The following is a 27,504-nucleotide window of genomic DNA, read 5'->3' as shown; positions in this document are numbered from 1 at the left end:
CAATGGTTACCATGATGACTCAGGAGCAATCAATCAATTATCATTAGGCCTACCCCGAGACGAGAATGTTATAATACATTTTTTTCACGACAGCGGTGCCACAAATTACAGAGGGAGTTGATAGTTTGAAACAAATTAATTGTGTTTTCTTTGTTATTTTGTGCGTTGGCCTCATGTTAGAACGCGCGTGTCCACGCACAATATGAATTTAGGCATGTATTAATGGTAGAAAAATAGTATGTTTTAACACTTAAAAAAAATGTTACACGCGCGCGTTTTAGCACTACATAGTTTAAACAGTTGTAATTAATTGTATTACAACAATGGCCGCAACCTTGAAGGAGAAAAATGTCCGGAAACCAAATTTTTCCGAGAAGGAGAAGTTGCTCCTTCTTAGTGAGTGGGAGAAGCGGGCCGATGTGCTCCGACCGAAATTTTCGTCAAAGGTCACGTCCCAAATTAAGCACGAAGCATAGCGACAAATTGCAGAGGCCCTTAACTCAAGTTTCCCGTCAGTCCGTCGAGATGTGCCGGAACTTCAGAAGAAATGGCAGAACATGAACAGTAAGATGAAGGAGGAAGCCTCCAAATACCGAAAGGAATCAGTCAAAACCGGTATGTAGTACTCATTTGTTTTATTGTTTTAAATGAGTGAACTATACAAAATACAACAAAATAAGTACAGATAGTCGAAATTGAATAAATACATTTTAAAATTACTAACCAATAGGCATAACTACACTTAAATAAAAAGAAATTAATAAACGAAGAAAATAATAATATGATTAAAACAATATTTCAAATGAATAATAGTATTAATAAATAAATAAAGAAACAAAATTACAAAAAATAACACAAAATATAAAATAATAATATATAAATAAATAAGTAAACAAACAAATAAATAAATAAACAAGTAAACAAATAAATAAATAAATAAATAAATAAACAAACAAATTAATAAAACAATATTATAATACACCAATCAACCAATCAAATCCGTTCACAAATCAATCAATTAATGGGTCAAAAAACATTTGGGAACTTGTAACTTATTTATCATAAACAACATACTCAACGAATAATACCTCCATAAAGAACACCTCCTCAAAATAATCATTAGCATAAAACCTTACTTGGTAACGAGCAATCTAATAGTGAGAGGTTGATATTATAAAACATTATGACAAACGGCTCCCTCTGAAGTGACGTAGTTTTTGAGAAAGAAGTAATTTTCCAGGAAGTTGATTTCGAGACCTCAAGTTTAGAATTTGAGGTCTCGAAATCAAGCATCTAAAAGCACACAACTACGTGTGACAATGGTGTTTTTTCTTTCATAGTTATCTCGCAACTTCGACGACCAATTGAGCTCAAATTTTCACAGGTTTGATATTTAATGCATATGTTGAGATACACCAAGTGAGAGGACTGGTCTTTGACAATTACCAATAGTGTCCATTGTCTTTAAGTTCACTTAGTTATTATGCACACTTAACTTGGAAAAAGCACACATAATGTTTGATATTGACTTTTTAGAACTTGCAATTTTGGGAAACTCTCAACAATTTTAAAACCGTTTCTTTCAAGGAGGAGGACCTGCCCCACCTGATCTGAGCCCAATGGACCAAAGATTGATGACCCTGATAGGAGAGAACTCTCCAACTATCGTAGGGATCGTTGGTGGCATTGACAGCCTCCCTCCTGATGATAACTTTGAGCCCGCAGTCGCCACATCAGCTGCTCATGGTTCCATTGCTGATACACCGGATGACAGGTAAATATAGTTACTATTATTGCTTATAAACACTTATAAAAAAGGCGGTGTAATTAACTGGTAGTCAAGCAAATTCAGTGACGTGTGGTTTTTAAACAAAGCGTTTGAAATTAATGATAACTGGTATGGCGGATAGTTATTACTAGTTAAAGCTTATTACGTATTACTCAAATTATTATTTTTTTTTTTCCTTCAGCACTTATACTGAGTTGCCAGTCACATTTGGACCATCATCGTCAGCGTGTAGATTATCGATGGTGCCTACAAAAAGAACAAGATCAGAAGAAAATGAGGAGGAGTACGGAAAGCTGCTCAAGCTGGAACAGCGGAAATGCGAAGTGGAGACAAGAAGAGCAGAGATAGAAATTGAGAAACTTCTCATAGAGAAAGAGATGATTATCCTCAACATGGCAGTATTGCAACAGGGGTTATTAAACCAATAAGTTATAATTATTTGTTGTCTTATCTATTATTTATTTGCTGACGCTTTTTTGTACATTTGTATAGGTTTTGCCTGTGATTTTCGGGCAACCATATCTTTGTGTATAAAAAAAAATATGAACAAAAGTTAACAATGTTTATTGTCTCTGAATTGCCCTGTGTGACAAAGAATTTTGTTTGCAGTCGTGGAGCTCCGTATAACTATGTAGAGTTATGATTTGACTGTTTTTGTGTCGTGATAATAAAATGAATTTGTTCTATGAATCGATTGAATATGAAATAACTGTCATTTTTGTTGTCATAGTTATTTTGAAGGTGGTGTTATAACATAACGTTTTCTGAAATATAACGTTTTTCAATTAAAGGGTCTGGATGGGTACCTTCTGAAGGACACAAAACAAAATGTCCACAGATTCACGCGGTTTGAAAATAATGATGGTAGAAGGCTTCCCTTAAAATAGCACTAGGTGGTAGTCGAGCATTGATCTACTCCTCACCTGTGGCAATAATTTGTGGGTTTCTTCTGATTAAATTATAGAGCTATAATTGTTACGGGTGTAAAGAATATTTGGATGATGAGTGGGCTCAAACAAATCTTAAAAACAGATGGTACAATTTAAATATTTTATTTATTATTATTTATAATCCCTAGCCATCCCCCAAAAGTAAAAAAAGTTGTGTTGTTGACAAAAATTATGTTGTTTACATTACATCCTCCTCCTACCCGGCCCGCAAGCACAATAAGTTTCTAGCGCCCTATTTTATTAGACAATATGTATCAAAAATAAAATGTATCAAAATGTAATTGTATCAAAATAACGCAAATTATTTCATGAACTTTGCCGACTTGGTTATTCAGTCAGTCATTGATTTTTGTGTGCAAAAAACAACAGTGACACGTCAGTTATGCTTAGGTCACGGTGTAATGCAGACCCGGGTGGTGCTCTCTCTTTTTTGAGAGTGGAAACGTAAAATTCAGAATGGTGGATTATAACTTAAACTCACTGGAAATAGGTGTGAACTACGTGGTTCCTGACTAGGTTGCCATCATCGTGGTGCACTGGTTGTTCTGGCTGTGGATGTGGAGGGTTGTTCATGTGATCCTCTTCAATGTCTGGAAGGCCTCGTTGCTTTGCAATGTTGTGCAGCACAGCACATGCAGCAATCACTCTGCACGTTCTTTCTGGGGACAGCCTTATTTCACCATGAAGGCAGTGAAAACGACGTTTCCACTGCCCAATCGTCCGTTCAACAAGACTTCGAGTTGTTCTACCAAAAACACAAAAAGACGCAGCTTATGTCAACGTGTGAATATGAAACATGAATTTATAATTAAAACAAAACTTAAAAAAGTATTGCGAAATGAAACATCTTACTTGTGTGCACCGTTGTATCTTGCCTCTGCACGATTTCCTGCCTGGAGAAACGGTGTGAGGAGCCATGGTTTTGACGGGTAGCCAGTGTCGCCTAACAGGTAACCTTCCTCGTTGTTTTCCCCTCTCCCCGCCGGTCGGTGGCGCCCAAACACGTCCGCTAATCGGCTCTCTCGAAGCACTCTTGAGTCGTGGGTACTTCCCGGCCACTGGGCATTTATTTGCGTGAACACACACCTATTGTCCACAACAACTTGAACATTTATGGAGTGGTAATTTTTCCTGTTAACAAACTGCTCTTCGTGTTCTGAGGGTGCCAAGATTCGGACATGAGTTCCGTCGATGAGTCCAACTACGCCCGGAAATCCAGCGATGGTGAAAAATCCCCTTTTGATATTTTGTTCATCTGCAGCTGCTGGCCACCTTACAAATTCAGCAAGTTTTCTAGCTAGACTTGATGACACAATGCTGACTATTCTGGATACGGATGACTGAGAAATTTTGATTGTGTCTCCAATAGTTCTTTGAAATGTTCCACAAGCATAAAACTGCAATGCAATTATGACCTAGATTTCTGCGGGAATAGCGCAAGATCGTTCCGTTGGCGACTGAATTTCCTCTCTTAACAGCTGAGAAATAAATAAAATACCGTTTCTGTCGAATCTATACCGCGAGTAAAGTTCACCGTCAGTAAAATCTGCTAAAGGATTACTCCTTTCTCGAAATACTCGCTCTCTACGAAGAATTCTAGCCTCAAAATTATGGCGGTGTGCGACATGCAAAAAAGCGGCCATGACACCCTAGTGCCCCGCTTAAGTCAGCTCGGACCACACTTAGACTTAAGACGCGAAAGTAAGCGGGGCACTTAGCGCAAACGCTTTGTGAATACCACTTAGTCGGTGAGATTCGTCTAAGTTGGGAATTTAAGTGGGGTGCTTATTATTTTGTGACTTAAGTAGTTTCGTGAATACGGCCCCAGACCCCTAACCAGGATGCACTTGCACCCGAACCTGGGTTCAATTTGACCCAAAAATACAAAACAAACCAGGATGCACTTGCACCCAAACCTGGGTTCCATTTGACCCAAAAATTAGCTGCATATGTCAGCCACAAACCCAATATAATTTGTGTAGGCCTACACCAGATCAACTTTACTGTGTTTTGTAGAAATTATTAATTTGTTTAATTACACAGAGTACAGGATAGAGTTGCGCTTCCACCGATGAAACCTCAGTCGGAATCATGGCCTCATGAAACTTTCGAACGCCATGGCAACAATACCAAAACCAATTAACAAATCCATTGTGTTTATAATAATTATTACATGTTGTTAAATAAACGCCAAAATCGGGGTAAATGGCTGTCTGAACCCTTCCAATTATGCCACACGCGCCAAGCGCGCCCACCGAGAGAGAGAGAGACGGAGAAGGGAGGGGGAGAGACAACCAAATACCCCCATATATAGGCTACTGAGTCACAACATGCACATCATATCAGGATACCCTCTGCCTACATCATGTTTGAAACAATGAATGCTCGCAAATTACTTCGGAACAATTGATTCCCAAGGGAAGATAAATGCACACCATCGTATGAAAAAAGGCTTACCTCAGACCAAATAAATTGGGGGTGATGAACACAAAGAGCCTGCACTGCTTTGCATTGAGACGCTGCCCAACGATTAATCGTTCGGCGTTTACGTTCCAGCGCCGATTGCGAACGCGCGCCCATGTAAACACGAGGCAGCATATCTGACCAAACAATAGTCGAAGTTGGGTACGCCCAGGCACAATCACGGAGCATCACTGCAATTTGCTGCCGCAGTGCAAACTCATCAATAGTTACGAGGTCATTGGTACCTAAATGAAAAATCAACAAATCTGGGGGAGGTGCCCGTTTTCGGAGGTCATTAAGCAGGTAATCATAATTAGTCATCCCAGCCCCACCTTTGCCTTTCCAATATACCCGGCCGGAATCCCGAACGGACCTTCAGCTCGACGCACCAAGGAGTCCCCAACAATCCAAACTGAACCTACGAAATAAAATTAAGTGAAATTGAATCCCGGCCCAAAAATGCATGAAATAACAAACAAGCTAACATGAAAATGGTACCCCCACCCGGACAATCAGCAGCCCGATTGCAGATTGCAAGTAGGGATCGGGCGAATGTAAGACAAAAATGCATTGGAACGCCACCGGCCCATAGCACGGATATTGTCATGAGAGACCCCGAGGCGGCTGCGGACGATGCAGCACCGATGCGGAACGAGTGCCCCCGAATTTGTTGTCCGCCTAGGCCAGCAAAGAAAACTGCCTTACGTAACACCGAATTGAACTGGTACCGAGTCAATGGACTGCTATCAAAGTGACAGAAAAACGGCCCGGGATACTCGGGACGGATAGCAATAAAATCCAAGAACCCTTGAACGGGGCATAGTGATTTAGAACTAGTAGTGACAAGACGAATGCGCTGTGGAAAACCATGTTGATTATTTTTTGACTGCCGAAAGGTTAAGCCAACAAACTGATCATGTGACCCCGGTTTCGAAAATTGCACATCCCCGAAAACTAGTACGGACTCCTGTACCCGGGAATTGGAAACCACGGCAAACTCGCCTACGCGTAAACAACCGAAAAAGGCACCAAGGAAAACTGCCTTGAACATGGTACTTTCAAATTGAGACGCGCAAATGTGAGGAAGTGAATCAATTAGCCGCTGAAGAATTGGCAACGAAATTGGCACCCGATTATCCACTAAACCGCAGCAGCGGCGAGAACCCTCAATCAATTTAGAAACAAGAAAATCTTTCGTAGGATCTGACATCCCATGCAACTTATAAAAATAGCCCACGCCCGAAACATAGTTAGCAATCGTAGCTGGGGCAAGGCCACGCAAGGAAAGCCACGCAACAAAACGACGCACCTCTACCGCCGAAGCAGGCGGCCCTACTGTATCAAGGGATGGTTGCCGAAATCGGCAAAAAGCATTCCACCCCGTAGCATAAGCTTTGTGTGAGTTGGGCGCAATGGATGCTGCCAATAGACGGCTCATCTCATCAGCTACCAAGGAAGAGGTAGAGCAGGGAGCGGTGTCATTACAGCGTCTGCCAATGGGGCTGCCACACGAAAACGACTCATCTGGAAACGAGATAAAGAATCCGCAATCTCATTAAATTTCCCAGGGACGTGAACCGCTCGAAATGATATGTTAAACTCGAGGCAGAGCAGGACAAATTGACGCACAACAACCATGATACGCTTACACGGCGAGGATTTCTTATTAATAATGTGCACAACAGCGAAATTGTCGGTGTTAAACACAACTTTCCTGCCGGCAAGTAGCGGGGCCCAACATTTCAATGCAACGAAAAGCGGGAAAAGCTCAAGGAAAGCGATGGATGGAGGCTGCTGCAAAATACATGGGGGCCAATGACCTTGAACCCACTTGCCTTGGAAATATGCCCCAAAACCAACACTAGCAGCGGCATCAGTGAACAATTGCAAAGTATCGTTCGACTGCCAAGCATGGTCTGCAAACACAGAAACCCCGTTAAAATGCGCCAAGAATTCAAGCCAGGCAAGCAAATCCAGCTTGGCCCCTTGTGAAATCCGAACCATGTGATGGGGGCGAGAAATCCCTTGTGTTAATGCAATTAAGCGGCGAAGAAAAGCCCGCCCCGTAGGAATTGCCCTGCAAATAAAATTAAGGGAGCCTACAATTGACTGAACCCCAACGAGGGAAATCTTACGTTTACCCAACAAGCCCCTAATCTGACATACTAAAGCATCAACCTTTTCTTGTGGCACCCTAATTTGACGCGCAACTGAATCAATCACAAGGCCTAAGAACGAAATCGACTGCACAGGGCCAACTGTCTTCTCCTCAGCTAAAGGGACACCAAGCTCAGCGCAAACCGCCTTAAAGGCCTCAAGCAAAACTGAACAAGAGCTTGAAGATGACCCCACGAAAAGGAAGTCATCAAGATAATGGGTTAAAAAGGAGGACCCAGAAAAACGTTTAACTTGAAACTCTAAAAATGAGCTAAATTTCTCAAATAATGAACATGAAATACTACAGCCCATGGGAAGACACTTGTCATAATAAAACATCCCGCCATAAGTAAAACCTAACAATTCATAATCAACTGGGGCAACCGGTAGCAACCTAAACGCCGATTTAATGTCGGCCTTTGCCAACCATGCACCGTGACCCCCCTTGATAGTCAGCTGAACAGCTTTGTCGAATGAAGCATAATGCACTGAACAAAGATCCCTGCTAATAAAATCATTAATGGATTGACCAGCGGGAAAAGATAAGTGATGGATGAGGCGGAACGTGTTGGGCTCGCGCTTAGGTACTAAGCCAATAGGGGAACATTGCAAGGAAGCCAAAGGACGAGACACAAATGGCCCCGCTATCCTACCTAACGCAATTTCTGTTGCAAGTTTACGCACAACAACCGCGGGCTTAGCCGCAGCAGAAGTGAGGCACACAGAATCGCGCGCCCCCCTAGGGCCAGTATAACCCAACGAAAAACCGTTAGCAAACCCATTACGTAAGACCTCAACATCAGAATCCAAGGGGTAAGAACACAGCCAACAATCCAAAACTGAAAAATTAATTGGCGTTGGAAGAGCGAAAAGACCCAGTACCGGTCCCACTAGCGCCATTGACATTGGCACGATTTAGATTGACTGAGTAATGCTTTTGCATAGCCATTGGATCAGCAAGCTTTTGCGCTGGCAAAGCCGGGAGTTTGTGTGGCCGCGCCGGCGGGGCCGATGCAGCAGTAGCAGGGGAACTAACCCAGCGCGCATGACCCGCCATCCTACAACGAGTTGCACCATGGCCGGGGCGCTGACACTTAGAACAACTATGCAAAAATTTGCAAACACGGAAATGACAGCCTTGCGTGCCGTTGTACGCAAAACAAAGTCCCGTGCGCACCTTGGAAGAGGAGGGTTGAGGAACGGTTAAAACATTGCCACTCGAAAATTGACTAGCTGCAGTAACACCCACCGCTGCCACGGTTAGCCAAAGCTCGGTATCAAGCTTGCCCCAAAAGCGCATGGGGTCTGCCTCCCCACGCAAGCGAAATTGTTCATCGTAGCGCTTCCAACCTTGCCCAGGAAATTGAACTGCAGCCATGTGGATAATTTCGCAGTATTTGAGCAGCTCCCCGCAGCGATTGGGGTGTTTCACCAGAAAAATCGCCATAAAGTTGTGAAAAGCGAACTGCCATTCCTCAAATGTGTCCAATTTCTTGCGTGATCCTTCCGGTTTGCGCACAACTAAATTCCCCCCAACAATTGCCAATGACAAGTTAGCAGTAGTATCCCCCGCCTTAGCGAAAACTGAAGCACTAGAATCATTTAGGAGGAGAGACATATCAATGTACATACCCTGCCAAATTTTTTCTTTGAGCGCCATTGACACTTGAAAACCCAAAGGTGTTCCGACGTCAACTTGTGGAAGAACTGGTGGCCTACAAACCTGCCCAAGAACACCGAGGCCTAACCCACTATTATCAGTACAACTACTCCCACCCCTAGGCACATCAATACAACTAGTACTACTAGTAATAATAGGCCTATTAGTATTACCATAACTACTATCATGATTATTAAATGCATGTGAGGTGGAACAAGGGGCCGCAACCTGACCGGAATCACCGGTGTACTCACCACCCGTCGGCAGGGGCCGAGTCCCGGCAGTCAAGTTGCTGAAAACCGGAGGGGCGACCACCGCCTCGCCGGGCTGCAAACCGTTGAACGTGACTGTTTCATCCCTTACAGTAGAAGCATAGGTTGCCCCGGTGTTTGCCGGCGGTATAATAGCCTGATGCTGGATCCCTGGTGGCGAAATTATTGGCGGCGGGCCTTGACTTGATAGCGGCCGAGGGGAAGACGAAGCCGTGCCGGTATTGAGAGTGATCAAGGCCGGCTGTGCAGATGATGCCCTCACATTAGCCTTCCGTTTCCCTTGGCCTTTCTTATTCACAGCCGCCGACTGCATCGTGGAACGTCTGTCCATTGGATAGGCGCCTTCCTCATCCACATCGTCAAACCGAGCCGGACGCCGTCTAACTCGAGGCATGATTTCCGTATGCTGGCCAAAGTTGTTATCCCAAATAACTGGAAAAATTTCTATTCCGTATTAAATACTCCTTCTGGAGCTAAAATCTTATGAACAATCTCCTGCACTGCTTGCAAGCTTTATCCCAAAACGAAACTGGAAAATTTGACCTTGAAAGCTAAATCAAAGACTAAAAGTCCTTCATCAAAAAATTATTAGGCCTTTTATCCTTAGGGTGATAAAAGGAATTGTTTTAACTCTTCACGGAGGTGAGCATAGTTAAATACTTAATTTATGCTGTTTTATGCTGTCTTAATAGAAGTTTCATAAGTTTCATCAGTTGTCGTCCGACGTCCGCGGATATTCGGATATTAAAGAATATCCGGTTACTTGGTTGTAATTACAGAACTATCCGGTTTATAAATAGGTATTCACGCCCATTGCGGATATCCGGTTAAGAAAAAAAAGGCATTCGCGGTTACGGATAGGAAAACCTATTCGCCATTAACCGGATATTCAAATAATTCGCCCAGGCCTAATGAATAGTGTCAAGGGTTTTTTCTAAAGATGTCCTATACTTTAATGCATAACGACCAGATGTAGTCGTAGCCACCCATTCAGACACAGCCTCAGGAAATTCTTGAAAAATATGTTGAAGTGTTAAAAGTGTCTGGGTATCACAAAACACAATGTCTACCGATTTTAATTCAAACTTTCACAGTTTGAAGATAACGATAGTAGAAAGCTTTCCTTAAAATATTACTTGCTGAGGTGCTGTAGTTTTCATCTCAGTTTCAGCATGTAAAATTAAAATACCAAAACTGGTTAAGATGTTTGTACAGGCTAGAATAACTTTTGTCTCACTGAGACGAAAAGTATTTTGTTGTAAAAATTGTTTTATTTGGACATGGCTTTAGTTTTCCCTCTGTTCAAATCTCTGTGAAGGAACTGAGGCTTAGAATAGGAGCATATAGTCTGGCCCCTCTTCTGTACAATGATTGTTAACAGCCAAAGCTGATGTGGTATGCAAGGAACGTGGCAACTCACCGAGATGTTGTGGGAAGTCCTCCAGGACTTTGGCCGACGAGGGTCTCTGTTTGATATCGATCACCAGGCCAGTTGCAATAAAATCACGAACTCGTTTATCGGCTTTGGTAGGAACATCCTCCAGCGGGGGCAGTAGAGCAGTCCCAATCTGTTGCACAAATCATGAAAATTTTTATTATGTTATGAAGCCTTGACCACCTCATACCCCAAGGGAGGACACAATCAGCCAACCAGTGGCCGTAGCAGGAAACAGCGCCACCAACCGACTGGTGGTGCCTCGTTCTGAGGATGACTAGTGATACAAGTCAAAGCGTAAACAAATTTTTAAACAAAGCTACCAACGAGGCCATGTAGCATGCTCTGCAGTTGGTTGCTCCAAGTTGCCTGTAAACGTTGCCTCGTGTGACAAGGCCCTTATGCCCTTTCCTTTTGCAGCGATAGTCGCAAGTGAGTTGAGAAGAGTTGAACTGCTGCGAGCCAATTTGTGACAACATAATTCGCTTTACGCATTTGCATGAAATATGAACCGGGCTGAAGTGGTTGAGCATCTTTGCAAAGTTAGGCAAAGCTGCAGCAAGCACTCTCATACTTACAGAGAAGAACTTGAATCTGACGCCTTTCAACCGTCGCCACCATGGTGGGTCTCCACTAATAGCGAAGATGAAGATGCAAAATCCACTCCACACGTCAGCTGTTCCGTTATACATTTCACCGCCTGCAATTGAGCAAAAGTAAAAAAAAAAAATACAAACTATTGTTAACCTGCAACTTGCATCGACAACCTGCGCCAACGTGTTTGCCATTTCGTGGCGTATCATGGCCAAGCGGTCATGCCCACTGGACTCAAACTTCAGATCAGAGTGTGGGTTCAAGTCCCGATCGTGACACTTGCGTCATTAAAGGCAGTGGACTTTATTGTAATTACTACAAACAATTGTTAGCATTAAACCTTACTTGGTAACAAACAATGGATAGCTGTTGATAGTATAAAACATTGTGAGAAACGGCTCCCTCTGAAGTAACGTAATTTTCGAGAAAGAAATAATTTTTCATAAATTTGATTTCAAGACCTCAGAATAAGATTTTGAGTTCTCGAAATCAAGCATATGAAAGCACACAACTTTATGTGACAAGGGTGTTTTTTTCTTTTATTATTATCTCGCAAATTCGACAACCAATTGAGCTGAAATGTTCACAGGTTTGTTGTTGAGATACACCTAGTGAGAAAACTGGTCTTTGACAATAGCGTCCAGTGTCTTATAACCACCATTTTCCCAATTTATTATTCCAAGGGCAAAAAGAATCAAAAAGCAGACTGAAGTAGGACGAATATCATGTCTGTACTTACTTGCAACTTCTGGTGCCATGTAGTACTCTGTGCCTTCCAGTTCTATGGTCTTCAGCGTATCACCGACGAGTCGCTTCGACGCTCCAAAATCAATCAATCGGATGTGGTCACCTTCATGGGCCATTATGTTTGCGGCTGTGAGAAATACCATAACAACAAAACTTTTAAGGCGTTTATGTACTTTTTGTAGGACACAAAACACAATGTCCACAGATTAACATTCAACTTACACGGTTTGAAAAAAATGAAAGTATAAGAAGGCTTCCCTTAAAGTATTACTTTAACAGGGATGCTTGTCTTCAAAAAAGCCTGAAAATTTAAACCGTCTGGAAATGTGAGTCCTATCCTTGCGAGCGCAAGCTCGCTCCTTAATTTTTGAAGTCTATATGCTCTGTGGTGCATTCTATAAGCTTCCTTAGAAAGTTAGAACACCAGTGTTAATCACTATTTGTTGCCCAATTTCAGTGTTTTTAATTTTAGGAGAGAAAAAAAGAAATCAAATATTGCAATAATTCAGCTGGGAAACTCTTGTTCAGAATAAGTATAAAATTGGAAATAAAACACAAAATCATTGCCAAATTTACTATGTGTTTAAAATAACCTGCTATTTCCAGTGGCAGTCTTCTTTTTTTATCGTCTAATTTATTGCCCAATTCCTTGAGTACTCTTTCGAATGTGTCATCACAGTTTTTTACTGAGTATCACTTTTCCAGCGGTCACTAATTTTTCATAGCACTGATGCAAATGAAGATCAAGTCCGTCAACAGTGACCGACTCCTCAGCCAACTCCAGCGGAATTATTTTAAACAACTTTTTCCAGGTCTCGAACTGGGTCTCCCCTCGGCAAAGTTTGTTTTGACGCCGCCATAACCGAAGCAATCCTGACGAGACAAGCAACAGTACGAATCCCCTAAACAGTCGCACGTCCGTCGTATAGATTGTGATGTGTGGACGGTCGTTGGCTGAGCAAAGAATGCTGCTATATTGTGCACGCAAACCAAAAATAGAAGCTCCAGCGCAGCGGTGATCTTCGTTGCTCTACTAGCATTGGCGACGCGTAATTTCTAAATTGTTCGTGCATTTCGAGTTTTAATTTTGCGCACGTATCACTATGCCTAAAACCACCGCACGTTGCGCAGACACAACACGAGGTCACTGCTACACATTGAGTCTGTTCCCCCATTCCATTAATACGTTATAAGCACAGCAGACGCGTTAATAGGAACTAGACTTGGTGAAAGAAGCACGCTCCTACCCAGTAAAAACAACAAACCGTACAAGTCCAATGTGAGAACGATCACCTTATGCGTCTTCTTAGCGTCATTTAATAAAAATCCCGTCTGACCCAGCGCTCTGTTTCCACCTCGTTCTCATATATGGCAATACAATTTAATGCAGAACGTTCATCATAAAACCAATTAAATACGTTTCGGCAAAACTCAACATGAATAATTAATTAGCACAATCTACCCCCGATTTTCTCAACGGATTCACATGATTCACGTTGGTTGACTTTTTGAGTCGAAAAAGCCGGAATTCCGGCAAAAGGCGTAGTTTTTGAGAAATGATAAACACATTGCACAAAAATAATTTTTCTCTTCCTAATTTTTGTTTCTTTTTAAGCAAGGTCCCCACTTTTTTTTTTTTTTTTCCACAAAAAAACCAAAGGAAAGAACAGACGCCCTCACAATCGAATCATTCGGATTCCTTTTCATATAGTCCTCTGTTTCAACAGGCAACAACCCATCGCCACAAAACACACATGTAGACCAAAAGATCTGTGCCAAATTTCACATAGCTCCTTCATAGCACAATCAAATTATGTTTCCCAGAATAAGGTTAGCAGTGGAAACACCGATTCCACAAGTACCAAGTGTGATAGGTATCCCGCTAACTGCAAAACAACCTTTTAAGCAATATACAAGCAGCTCTACGATTGGAGTGTTGTGGCCGAGCGGTTAAAAGCACCGAACTCAAGCTCTGGCATTTCTGTTCAGCAGAGCGTGGGTTCAAAGCCTGGTCGTGACACTTGTGTCCTTGAGCAAGACACTTAACTATAAGTGCTTCTCTCCACCCTGGGAGTAAATGGGTAACTGTGAGGGCAGAGATGGTTCTTGTGATTGATTAACTTAGTGGGCTACATACTGGCAGCACAGGCTGTATACTCCATAGGGAGCTGAGAGGAATTTAAGGAATTGTGACCAGGAGTACTTATGTTGGAAACGCTTTGAGACGCCATTCGGGTGTATAAAGCGCTACATAAAAAACGATTATTGTTGTTATGATTATTATTATTATTATTATTATATTGGGCCCCGTCCACAGGTGGTGACACCGGTCGTTAAAATGGCTTTAACTTACGTTTGATGTCCTTGTGGACAATTTTCTTTCCATGCAGCCATTTGAGTGCTTTGAACAGCTGTTTGATAATGAACAGCGCCCTCCCTTGTCCAAGAACAGTCTCCCTCTCGATGAGCTTCTGCAAGGTCTGGCCCGGATGGTACTCCGAGAAAAAGTACACCATGTCCCCGCTCCTCATCAAGCCAAGAAGCTTATTGATGTTGGGGTGGTCCAAATCGTGCCAAATAAGGGCCTCGTCTTGCGAGAATTTTCTCAAAGGAACCTTAAGGAAAACACATTAGATTGTTTGTATTTTAAAGAGTATTAAATCTGTGTCCAATTTCTTACAGCTCCCTAGGCAAAAAAAGTAGCTAGTCAGCATAAAATTATGCTGACTAGAATTAGGTTACCAGTGGAATACCATTCCACAAAATATGATATAAATGTTATAGCCATAGACTACATTAAACAACATTTGTGATGCAATCTAACTAAATGAGTCATTTGTTGGACATATTGTCAGATGGTTAAAGAGGAACAGGCCACTGATGGGGACATACAAAACACAAGTAGGACTGTTCCTTACTCCATTACGGAATGTAGTGAGAATTTGGTTGTGATCAATCGCTGTACATGTGAAGTACATGTACTTCGTTGCAATTTCTCCACACATGCATATTCTGGCAAAGTCAACATCTAGCAAGGGTTGAATCCGATCGAGAAACACCCTTTTAATGCACGCAATAATAATGGTGTAGCAGTGTGGTGTGGACGCAAACCCCTTCGCTCATCCCCGATTTTTAATTCAAATTCATACTGAACTCGGAGACCACATAATTATTTTGAAGTGAAAAATCCGGACGATTCGTGTGCCTGAAAAACACATTGGTGCGCCAAGAAAATGAGCAATGGTAACCTAAAGCAAATACATGACACTAAACATGACACTGACAGAGCACCAGCGAACTGATAAACAACACACAGTGCGATCTCACATGAACAAGGGACGTCGGGAACGCAATGTTCGTGATCGTGCGAGTGTTGATCATGAAATCGGAAACAACCTTTGTGACAGACAACTGGCGCCCACAACAAGGGACGTTGGTCTTTGGTTCCCGTGTGAAAATTTTGTCTGAGAATTTTTCAGACCAGCAAAAGTAACTTACTTGTTTTGCGACAAAGTTCATATTGCTAACTTTGTCCTGGATCAGAAACACGTCTCCGAAGGTTCCTTGTCCAAGGCGACTCAATTTGTTGTACTGGAGTCCTTCCTGATAACTGCCATTTTCTATCACCATCTCCTGGAGAAAGAAAAATTAATAAAAAAATAATTAAAAAGTCATTTATAGAAAAAATATATCTTTATCATGCTGCCACCATCCTGGTCAAGTTCCCTGTATCGATCGACAGTAATAGATGCTAATATTATCTGTACATAAAGACACAGACTATTTTTTTCCCTTCCAGCCTCGGTTTGATTACATTGAGTTGAAGGGAACAAGAAACAAGATGGCCGCACCATGGGGAAAGGTCTATTCGGGCAACTGAGATCCTACAGCAAGCTCACCCTGTAATACATGAATATCCTTGGGTCCTGAAAAAAAAAAAAGTTGCGTTATGAAAAAACTGCTTACACAGACTTTTCTTGTAGGAAAGCATACAATTTTATTTATTGGCCCATTTTCATAAAAACCTGTAGGCAGACATGTTACTGAGTCCACAGTCATTTCCAGAATTTCTATTTCATAAACACTTCTAACTGCGCAATGAGAAACTGACTGCACAGACTGTGCTTCCAGGAAAGCGTACGATATCATATCCTGACCCAACATAAAAAAAAGGCTTCGCGTGGGAGATGTCTCTCCTTTGTAGACACACTGAAACCAGACACTGGCTTGACCAGCGCTGAGTAACTTCGCTCCTGCATGCTGGACTGAAAAAATCACTGGGCAGGCTCGAACTTCTAGATGGCCCTCGACTTGATAAACCTTTTAAAACACTTGTTAGCAGACAATTTTTGTTTTTACTGAGTAGCCATTTAGCAGATTTGTTTTAATTATGGAATTACTGTAAGCAAAGCAGAGAGCGTGCTAGCTTGCCAGCTGTTATTGTCAGCAAAGAGTAACACAACAATGTCAAGCCACCCAACATGGGCAATAAAATCTACTTAGAAGAATGGACAGGCTGCCACCCTTGTTGGTATGTTTAAAGACAATGGACACTATTGGTAATTGTCAAAGACCCGTCTTCTCACTTTGTGTATCTCAACATATGCATAAAATTACAAACCTATGAAAATTTGAGCTCAAATTGGTCGTCGAAGGTTGCTAGATAATAATATAAGGAAGAATAAAAAACCTTGTCACACGAAGTTGTGTGCTTTCAGATGCTTCATTTCGAGACCTCAAAATCTAAATCCGAGGTCTCAAAATCAAACTTGTGGAAAATTACTTCTTTCTCGAAAACAACGTTACTTCAGAGGGAGCCGTTTCTCACAATGTTTTATACTACCAATCTTTCCCCATTACTCGTTATCAAGTGAGGTTTTATGCTAATAATTTTTTGGGGTAATTACCAATAGTGTTCACTGCCTTTAAATCCTGCATATAGTCTTACTTTGCAATGCAGCACTCCGTCCGGATCTTTTTGCACTTCCTTGTGATTTTGCTTAAAATATAAGGTCCTCTCTACCAAAAGTTCCACGTCACTCCCCTTTCCGTAGATGACTGTAGGTTTACCAGTGCCATCAATGGGAGCCCCCGGATCCGGTCCAGCTGCACCTCTTTTGGAGGGAGATGGCTGTCCTGGGGGCAGACTGATCTGAGTTTGATGCCCCGGGTCTTCGTACAATTGCTTTACGGCTTCCGAGTTGTGCTTGGTAGGAGGCATCTGATTCTCTCTCTGTTGACATCTTTGGGGCCCATCCAGCATGTACTGCTGCATGGATGTGTCTCCTGCTGGTCCAGGGTTTCCCAACCGCCTAGTAGGTTGAGCAATCCCGCTTAAAGACATCTGCTCCATCCCAGCCCCAAGCTCATCGACCCCTCCAACTGACTCCTCTCCTTCATCCAGGAAGGGTGCTTGAGCACTCTGCTGAGACTTCGGCTTGTCTTTCTTTTCCTTCTTCTTCTTCTTGCTCTCCTTCTCAAGCTCCTCGCTCTCATGATCTCTCTTCAGCTGCGTCTGCCGAGCTCTCTTTCCATTATCTCCATCATCGTCGTCTCCTTCCCCTCTGGTGGGATTTAACCCATTCTGCAACGGTGGAAGAGTGACCCCAACCTGTGAAGAACAGATGAATAAATATAAGCAGACTCAGATATAGTACTGTTCCCTTATTGTCAAAGAAATCCATGGACAACACACGTACGACGTGAGGAAGACCATGTACACCTAGTCTTGGCTCAAGGTGTAAGCTTTTTAATACAGTTTTAGTAAAAGGCCCTCTCATCATGGTGCAATGTGACAATGACATTGAAGTACATGTATTAATGGACATCGCGCTAAACAAACAATTAACAACAACGGCTTCAATCAAAGACCAACGCAGAGCATTTGACTTGCTCTAGCCTCCGACTCACATGTCACAATCTAATCGCAATTAAAGAAGGAACAAAAAAACATGGGCCAGCCCTTCGTCCATGGTGGAGACAGGAAAAAAAAGCGGGGCCCGCGAGAAAAAGCGAAATGGGAAAATGAAATAAGCAGAAGTCTCAAATGCCTGAATTTACCCCTGGGTAGAAAGAAGCAAGTCTCGTGCTCAGGGACACAAGTGTCACGATGGGGACTTGGACCTGAACTCTGATGAACAGAAACACCAGATTTTGAGTTAAGTGCTTTTATCCGCTCGGCAACGCAACCCCACCGAAAAAAAACAACTAGATCATCGTCAAAGAAGTTTGAGTGAGGGATTAATCACCTGTCCACTTTCTTTCATCGATTGGTCAGCTGGACAAGTCCCTTTCCCTCCATTGCCCACCGTGTCATTTGTGGCACTCTTACTTTTGTAATGATCATCAGAAAGACGCTTTGTGGATTCTTCTGTGCATGGAGGTGAAGCATAATTTTCATATATACATTACATGGACAATGCCTCTTTATTAAAAGTACATCTTTACCAACATGGCTGCCTTCAATAAAATGTGTTTGTTTTTATGATTTCTATTGACATCATCAAGTCGCCATATTAGAGGTAAACTGGTGATGAAATAATAAAAACGCCATAGAGTTATATATGAGAACTAGAGGGCGCACTGGCCTATATACACGGCACGGCATGCGCACATGCGGCCATTTTCTAAGTTGACAAAACATCATCGCACAGTGTGTTTTTGCGGCCATTTTGTAAGTTGACAAAACAGCATCGCGTAGCGTCCAATAAACACAAACTCCAACAAGTACTTCATATCCAACGCGTGTACGTAATGGTGCGCGTGTCTGGTACTTGTGGTCCCGTCGCACTTGTGTAAGCAGCATCACCAGTGCGCCCTTTAGTTCTTTTATATAACTCTATGGAAAACGCACAGATTTTCACATGTGGCACACAGGATTGGACAAATAAACGACTAGACTGCACTGGTCCCCTGTCCTTAAGAGAAAAGGATGGGTATTGGTTTTACAGAACCAGTGATACCATGTGATACAAGGTACATGTTTTACAGTACGTATTTCCGTATGGTGTTTTATATGTAAGCGTAACACACAATTTGAGTGCGAAATTAATGTGAGAACATACCCTGTGATCATCAGGGTATTGCCGCATGCTTACAGCCATTCTCTGGTGTAATTTACGAGCCTCTGAGTGTGACATAAGATGTTCAGGCTAATGATCAACCTCCTTTTGACACCCAGGTGAGGGCGCCCTACTTAAATGATGGCATGTGCTCTAGGTCCATCAAAGAAACTTAAATATTATCAACTCATTAAACTGGTTGTAATACCGCTTAAAGCCACTGGACACTATTGGTAATTACTCAAAATAATTGTTATAATAAAAGCTTACTTGGTAACAAGCAATGGAAAGCTGTTAATAGTATAAAAAAAATGTGAGAAACGGCTCCCTCTGAGGTAGCGTAGTTTTTGAGAAAGAAATAATTTCTCAGTAAAATATTTGAATTGATTTTGAGACCTCACGATCTGAAAGCATACATGTAACTTTCTGTGACAAGGTTGTTTTTCTTCCACTATTCTCTTGCTACTTTGATGTCCAACAATTAGGTTAAACTTTTTACAGGTTTGTTATTTTGTGCATGAGATACAGCAAGTGAGAAGACTGGTCTTTGACAATTACCAATAGTGTCCAGTGTCTTTAATGCCTTTTGACTGAAAGTGCCCCAATGCCCAGAGTGGAGTGAAGAGACGGACCTTTCTTAAACTTACTTTTGGTTGAGAAGGTATCCTTGGAAGCTTCTGGAACGATGTTTGTATCCACCTCCTTCAGCAACTTCTCACTTATCAACTTCTCAGAAAGCTGGACCAGTTCATGGTGTTGGTTCAGCAGAAGTACAAGTAGGTTGGTCTCTATCAGCTTATCAGACTCGGGAATGTTTATGTTCTTTTCATCTTCCTCCTCTTCTTTTCTTTCCTGGAGAATGTAACTGTCCACAGATGATTCGTCTGCCACCTCAACTTTGGTCGACACATTTTTATTGAAGGATGTAGAGTCCCTCCCTGTCAAAAGGAAACATGCAAAATAACATTAGAACTTCAGAGATAACACCAACTCTTTCCAATAGACCAATTGCGCAACTAATATTTACATGTGATCACGTAACCCGAGATGGGTAACGAAAAACACAGCTACACAGTAAAGACGTACCGATGGACCATAATCGGCTGTATTTTCTAGAAATAACATGTTTAATTCAAAAGGAAGCCGGAAAAGTTGAATGGTGTGACATTGATTTAAATCACATTTGCTGTTTGATAAATCCAGCATTCTACAACAGCAGTTGCTTTGAGAGTATGGTTAGACTACGTAAATTACCGAGGTTTGGGTGGACTCACGCGCCATGTTTTTGCGTTGTGCACGCCTGAAGTTTATGACACACCTGGGAAGCGCCAGCCAGGGGATAATATTTAAGGGGATGAAGTTTTTATTTACAAATTAAAATGTAGGCCCACAAGCATAGAGTAACACTAAGATCACACACGTAGAAAAACAGGTAACTTACCTGATTTTATTAAGTTTAGAAGATCATGTTGTTGCTTGACACAAATGTAAACAGTTCCTTTTAAAATCGTTGGAAGCAGAGCACAGTCATCACTAGTCGCCTGATTTCCAAAAGGAGTTGAGTCACTGAAAAAATAATGATACAGAAATAACACCAGATTAAAAAAAAGAAGTTCACTTTCACCCTGTAAGATCATAACCCACGGACTCTCACTCGAATGAAATTTAAACAACCAAGCTAAAAATCTTGAACTGAGCTCTCTTGGCACAAGTCCAACCAGCTCCATGGTCCAACTATGAAAGCCGGAACTACGTTATTATTTTGTTCCAGTGGTATTTGGTTAATTATTCACTAAATTGTCTGTAATGCTAGACTGGTGAGAATTTCTGACAAAAAAGTCTCAAACAGCATACCAGGACCCAATTTTCTAGCCTTGAAGCACAAAAACGCTTGCATAGCACTGAATAGTATTTCTTAGCAGAACAAAATACATTAAGTTTGTGATTTTAGGTTGCACTCCCACTTTTTCAGTTTGCACTCCCACTTTTCAAATTCCTAAGACACTGGTGGCTAAGACACTGGTGTACCCCACTCATTTTTCGCTTAGCAAAGCCATTCGCTGAGATGCAGAATCTTCTGTTGAACGACTTACGAAATTGGTTTATTGAAGTGGGCAGAGAAAGAAAGTTAACATAAATTAAGTTTTAAAGACAGGCTGTATTCTGAGTTTAAAAAAAGTGAGACACTCTAAATACATAAAAAAAGACTAATTACCAGTTTTAGGTTAAAAAAAACCAAAGCAAAATGTTAGTAAGTACATGCATGGAGGAATCTATTTTTCCTACACGGTACATGTAAGTAAAAAAATTTGATCAAAGAGGGCAAACAAGCAAAATATGTTCAGACTTTTGTTCCCAAATGTCTCATTCTAGCACAAATATTAGAAATTTTTTGCAATTTAGACAAATAGAGCAGGAAGTTGCCCTACACATTTGACAATAATGATTCCATCCAACATGGCCAATCTATTTTATCACATGACTTGACAATTCCATACTGGCAATTGTGCCAAGTCTTGTGATTCCCGTCCAGGTGTATAGTATACATGTACAACATTTCCTGCAGGAGAAATATTAGTCAAAATAGTCCACTTCCTTATTTCATTAATTTGCTTAACACCCAATGACTATGGTTTTTTCTCTTTCTCTGGTTGCATTTTGTATTCCATGTTTTTAATACAATCGTTGTTTTTTGCTAGTCTTATTGATTGTATTCCTCATCCAGTCCTATTTCCGTGTTTTTGTTGTGCTATTTTGTATTATTGCAATTCATCATTGTTTGTATTCCACCAGTCCTGTTCATGCTTATGTGTGTTTTTTAATATCTTTTAATAATAAAGTAGTCCCCGTGGTAGTTGGAGCACTTGGCACCATTCCCAAAGCACTGGGGAAACATCTAGATGAAATAGGGACAAATGTGAGGGTAGATTTGTTACAGAAGGCAGCGCTTTTGGGAACAGCGAGGATTCTGAGAAAGACCCTTGAGATCTAAGGCTACGGGACGTAGCCCGGCTCGAGGAGTTACCAGCACAAAGGAAAATGAGATCTTTCTTTTGCATGCTGTGATAAAATGAAATAATAATAATAATAATAATAATAATAATAATAATAATAATAATAATAATAATAATAATAATAGGCGTCTAGGGGATCCCATGACCAATCCACAAACCATGACTGTCTGGGCTGCCTCTGAAAAAAGTTCAGGGTACATTATTTATGTTGTAGAAGTAAACTATGCAGGTGCAAACTAAGGCAAAAAACAAAAATGATATATTGGCGTAACCCCGACCTACCCTAAGAATTTGACCGACCCTGGATATTTTTATTTTTTCAAGGAAAGAAATTTAATGATTAAGATCTATTAGACATAAAAATGTTTTAAATTTCATCAAGAGTTATACTATTTGTTGTGTGTAGCCTTGTTTTATTTTGTTTATCGTGTATACTACCGGCTTAATTAGAAAACATGTCATTTTCGTTGCTGGGAGGGAGAAAAAAGAAATAAAATCCCTACCTACCTACCCTATTTTGGGGGGCCCGTTACGCCAACATAACATTTTGTTGTTTATGCCTAAGTAAGTGTAAACCTTTTTTAGGAGTGTTGGCTCTCAAGAGAGCTGATTGGGCAACGTAAAGAGCAATCAGCTCGTAATTATCAGATCACAAGATTTGGTGCAATTCAAACCTGCCAATCAAAATGTAGACTTCTTTGGGAAAAAGAGTTCATGAATTATTCATGACAACCTGAACAGATGACAGAACTTGACTTAAAAATAATATACAAATATTGAGTGGCTCAAAATGGAACTGGGAGGAATATTATCGCAAGGTAAAATTTCGACTGTTCCATTTCACAAGGCGAAGACGAGTCAAATGGATCAGTCCAAATTTTACCGAGCGATAATATTCCTTCCATTCCACGAATTAAAGCCACTCAATATTTGTTTCATATAACTGACATATAGATCCTTGTCTTTTGATGTATTTTAAAAGTATAACATTATGAAAAATCACACAAATTACTGACAACCAAAAATCATATAGACCAATCCGACTAAACAAAATTGGTAGTGCCATCCATTGAAAATTACCAACTGCTTTGTCTTTTTGTGCACAATCTAGGCATTGAAGACACTGCAGCAAATGGCGCGCGGTGCTCAACACTTGCGTGCCCAGTGCTCAACACTTGCGCGCCAGGTGCACGTCGAATTGCACTATAGCATAGATATATTCTATATCTATGGTCTATAGCGCCGCTTAGCGGCCAACAATGCACAAATCGGATCACAACCTTTTGCACAGGTGCTCCTTTGTCTTAGCAGCGGCGCGGCGGCGCTTTACTGCTCAAAAACATTGGGAACAAGGATGATCGTAACTGTTGAATGGAAAATGCTATTCCCCATGGGCGAGTAGGTCTTTTTGATCGCCGGAGCAGATGGGAGTAATAGTGAATGTCACGTGAAGTAAGTTCCACCAATCAAATGACAAGGATCTGTTTGTCAGTTATATAAACTAAATTGCACATGTAGTTGTGACAGGTCATTTACATATAGCCCTTGCGCAGCGCCCTTGCTTGATCTCAAGACTCTCTCACTTATCAATGTCTATTGTTTAGCTTATCTGTTCCAAGAAGTAGTGAGTCATTCATACCACAGCACATGTACAGCCAACATTGATGTCTGTTCTGTGGCAAAAGTTCCATCTATTTCATACATTTTTCATGGTACAAGTTAGAAAGGAGAAGTTTGGAAGATCACCTCATGATGATCTATAGTGACTAGGCTGGGGTAAGTCTATTTTACATTGTATTTTAAAGTTGATTTGTTACTGCTTTTCTAGTCTCTAAATGTTGGGGAAGTTACTTTGATTTGGAACTTATTTATTACTTCTATTAGTTGTATTGTTCATTTATAGCTTTAGTTTCATTTGTATTTGATTTAGTTTGAAAGCACTCTTATGGGTGTTGTGATCAAACTTTTCCTTATTTTGTCATTGTGTTAGACTAGAAGTATTCATACAGAGGTGTGTGGTTTTCCTTACTGTACCACCATTGGCATTGTGCAATGTCAGTTGCCTCTTGTGTGAGAGTAGAAATGCACTGGGGCATATGCTGGGTGATGTTTGTGGTTAGGAAGTGAGCATATCGATAGTCAGTATTGCTGCGCAGCATAGCTTATCGCTATAGCATCCTTTAGTGTACACTGCCACATAAGGTTCAGTCAAGCAATTGATATGTGATCACTGGTGTGTTGCCTGCATGTTCTAGTCTTACACTGGGTTCTTTGTTTATTGTTAATCTTGATAAGAGTACACTGGGGAGAAGTAGGCTACTATTCTCTACTGTAAACTCATTATGTATTCGGTCTAAAACAAGTGCTGCCAGAGCTTATGTTTCATTATACAAGTCTTTGGAATGCCTAGCTGCAATGTTATTGTGCGCTATTGGGTTTATTAATTCTATTTCATAACATTCGTACAAGTCTTTAGAGGGATTGCATTCCTTCCTACGTGATGGCATGCGGATCACACAATACATTCAAAGGTTGTATTGTTATTCAAATAAGTCCATGGGGCGATGCCCGTATATAAAGGCCCGGACACAAGTCCTGAGCCATCTTTTCTTCGTGTGTAACAGCACTGCGGACATCGAAATGGAAAATTTAATTGATACAGAGCTCCCGTCAGACATTGAGTCTGAGTTTCAATGCGGCCAAGCCGCTGGTGATGAAGATATTACACCAAATGTAAGCTTAGAAGCGAAGCTTCAGGCAAACTCAACGGGAATACATAAGCTTTCCCTCTCCATTGCCAGCATGCAAAACATACTGACGAACATGGTAAAAAACCAACAGTCGTCTGCAATCCCAGTCGACAATATGTTTCATGATGATTTCGTTGGACAACAGGGTAACTGTTATGACCCAAACCAAATTTTCGAGCTGACCAGTAACGTGGCAGCCAGTTCTCCTTCCAAACAGGAGGAAGATTTTGATTTATTGTCTTGCGAAGACATTTATGAGACTTCTGAAGCCAAAGGCGCAGAAACTTTCTCAAATTTGGCCGATAGAGCAACCAAAGCGGTAACACTACCGATCAAAAAGGAGATATATACAAAGATCGCAGAAAAATATGCGACACCGGCTAATGCGCCGGCTGTATCTGCCCCAAGAGTGGACGCAGACTTGTGGGGCACTATTCCTGCATCGGCCCGCTCCAAAGACGTGGGCACTCAGCAAATTCAGAAACATGTGGTCAAAGGTATGATTCCATACTTCCATATTCTAAATGAACTACGGGACACTGCCAAGGCGGGTACCGTAGCAGACACCGAAAAAATCAAACAGTATGCCCTTGATGGCATTACACTATCGGGAAATGCATCATATGAATTAAGTATGAAGCGACGGGATGATTTGAAACCCTGCCTTTAACCCTATGTATAAGGGCTTGTGCTCAAGGAGCACACCTGTGTCTGATAAACTATTCGGACAAGATCTAAATTCATCAATGAAACAGGTTGCCGAGGCTTTTAAAGCCGGTAGAAAGCCGACTTATTTAGAAAATAACAGAAGTACTCAAAACCATCGGTTTGAGCCTTACTCCCAAAGAACCCGTGGATTTCGCCAGGGTTTCACGACAGAGGGTACCTCTGGAAACAGAACTCAACCGCGGTATACGCAATCCTACTACCCAAGTGGCAACCGCCGAGGCGGGAGAAATGGTAGTGGGAAGTTTTCCCACCATAATCTACAGCAACAGCTACAAGTGGGCAATTTACTGAAACAAAAACCTGGTATGTAAAACATGACTCCACTGCAATTTCGGCATGTGCCGGGCAGTTAAAGTTTCACCATTATAATTGGTCTCAGATTACCTCCGACAGGTGGATTCTAAACACCATATCTGGCTGCAAAATTGATTTCATTGCACGCCCTGTACAATCAGTCAAACCAAAAAGAATTATGTTTTCTAATTAGGAAATCCAGACTGTAAATCAGGAGATAAAAGAACTCATTCAAAAGGGTGCAATTCAGCCCACTAAAAGGTCTAACTGTCGGTTCGTATCGACCATTTTCCTCATTCCTAAAAAATCTGGTGGACTGAGACCGGTTATAAATCTGAAAGATTTGAATACTTTTGTCAGATATGAACATTTTAAAATGGAAAATATAAAACTAGTTAAGGAACTTATTCAATCCAATGACTTCCTTACTTCCATTGACCTGAAAGATGCGTACTTCGCAATCCCAATGTGTGAGATTGATCAATCTTATCTGTGCTTTTCATGGGAGAATCAGTTCTACAGATTCACCTGTTTACCTTTCGGGCTGAGCTCAGCCCCTCGAACTTTTTACAAAGGTGATGAAACCAGTCATTGCAGCAGCAAGAAGTAAAGGAATTCGGTTGGTAATTTTTATTGACGATATTCTGATCATGGCTTCATCGGAGAATGAAAGCAATGAACAAACAACCTTTGTGGTACAGTTATTGGAATATTTGGGATTCCAGATAAACAAGGGAAAATCCTGCTTGAAACCGCAGACCCATTCAGCTTACCTGGGCGTTGAGATCGATTCCAAACCAATGACGATCAATGTTGTAAAGTCGAAAATACACAAGTTAAAATCGGAGGGAATACAAATTCTGGAAAAGAAAGTCTTGACTTTACGGAATCTCGCAAAATTCATAGGCATGATTATTGCCACATTTGATGCTTTTCCAAGAGGAAAATTGCATTTTAGAAAACTCGAATCTGCCAAATCGAATACCCTAAAAAATGAGTATGGCAATTATGATGCAAATATTGCAGTAAACCAAACTATAAGAGAAGAGACAACATGACAATAATGTTCATGTTCATGTTCTGATTAAATCAGACAATAGCACAGCTGTGTCTTATATTTCGAGAATGGGGGGAACTGTTGGTCCCTTAAATGACCTCGCATCAAAAATGTTCCTTTGGTGTATCGAAAGAAAAATAACTCTATCCGCAACCCATATCGCGGGAGTACATAATACCACTGCAGATTATCTTTCTCGTAAGAAATTGAATAAAGAATTGAGTCTCAACTCACGTATATTCTGGGATGTTGTCAACAAAACACAAATATACCCAGATGTTGATTTGTTTGCATCTTATATTAATAATAAGATAGATTGCTATGTGTCATGGAAATCAGACTTTAACGCATGGGCCATTGACGCTTTCTAAATGCAGTGGTTTGGTATAACACCTTACATTTTTCCACCTTTCTGTTTGCTCTGTAGAATTTTGGACAAAATATCACGAGAGCAAACTCCTGTTTGCCTTCTCATCGCCCCTCTATGGAAGGCCCAACCGTGGTTTCCACAGTTGCTACAGATGGTAATTGC

General features: G+C 41.3%; 1 protein-coding gene across 1 annotated transcript in view; it reads right to left on the bottom strand.

The window, feature by feature from the left end:
* LOC117300230 (mitogen-activated protein kinase kinase kinase 14-like) overlaps positions 1 to 27,504 on the bottom strand; it is a 42,038-nt gene that overhangs the window by 10,443 nt on the left and 4,091 nt on the right. Inside the window, exons 3-11 of the mRNA XM_033783956.1 lie at positions 20,570 to 20,694; positions 19,776 to 20,066; positions 18,316 to 18,437; positions 17,016 to 17,678; positions 15,566 to 15,700; positions 14,421 to 14,682; positions 12,060 to 12,194; positions 11,305 to 11,426; positions 10,712 to 10,859 (exon numbers count right to left, since the gene is read on the bottom strand). Of these exons, the coding sequence (XP_033639847.1) occupies positions 10,712 to 10,859; positions 11,305 to 11,426; positions 12,060 to 12,194; positions 14,421 to 14,682; positions 15,566 to 15,700; positions 17,016 to 17,678; positions 18,316 to 18,437; positions 19,776 to 20,066; positions 20,570 to 20,694 (2,003 nt within the window). The remainder of the gene's footprint in view (positions 1 to 10,711; positions 10,860 to 11,304; positions 11,427 to 12,059; positions 12,195 to 14,420; positions 14,683 to 15,565; positions 15,701 to 17,015; positions 17,679 to 18,315; positions 18,438 to 19,775; positions 20,067 to 20,569; positions 20,695 to 27,504) is intronic.

This window comes from Asterias rubens, chromosome 15, assembly GCF_902459465.1.
Source record: "Asterias rubens chromosome 15, eAstRub1.3, whole genome shotgun sequence".
Lineage (NCBI taxonomy): Eukaryota > Metazoa > Echinodermata > Asteroidea > Forcipulatida > Asteriidae > Asterias > Asterias rubens.
Note: the sequence above shows the minus strand (reverse complement) of the source record. Positions and strands in the feature narration are given on the sequence as shown.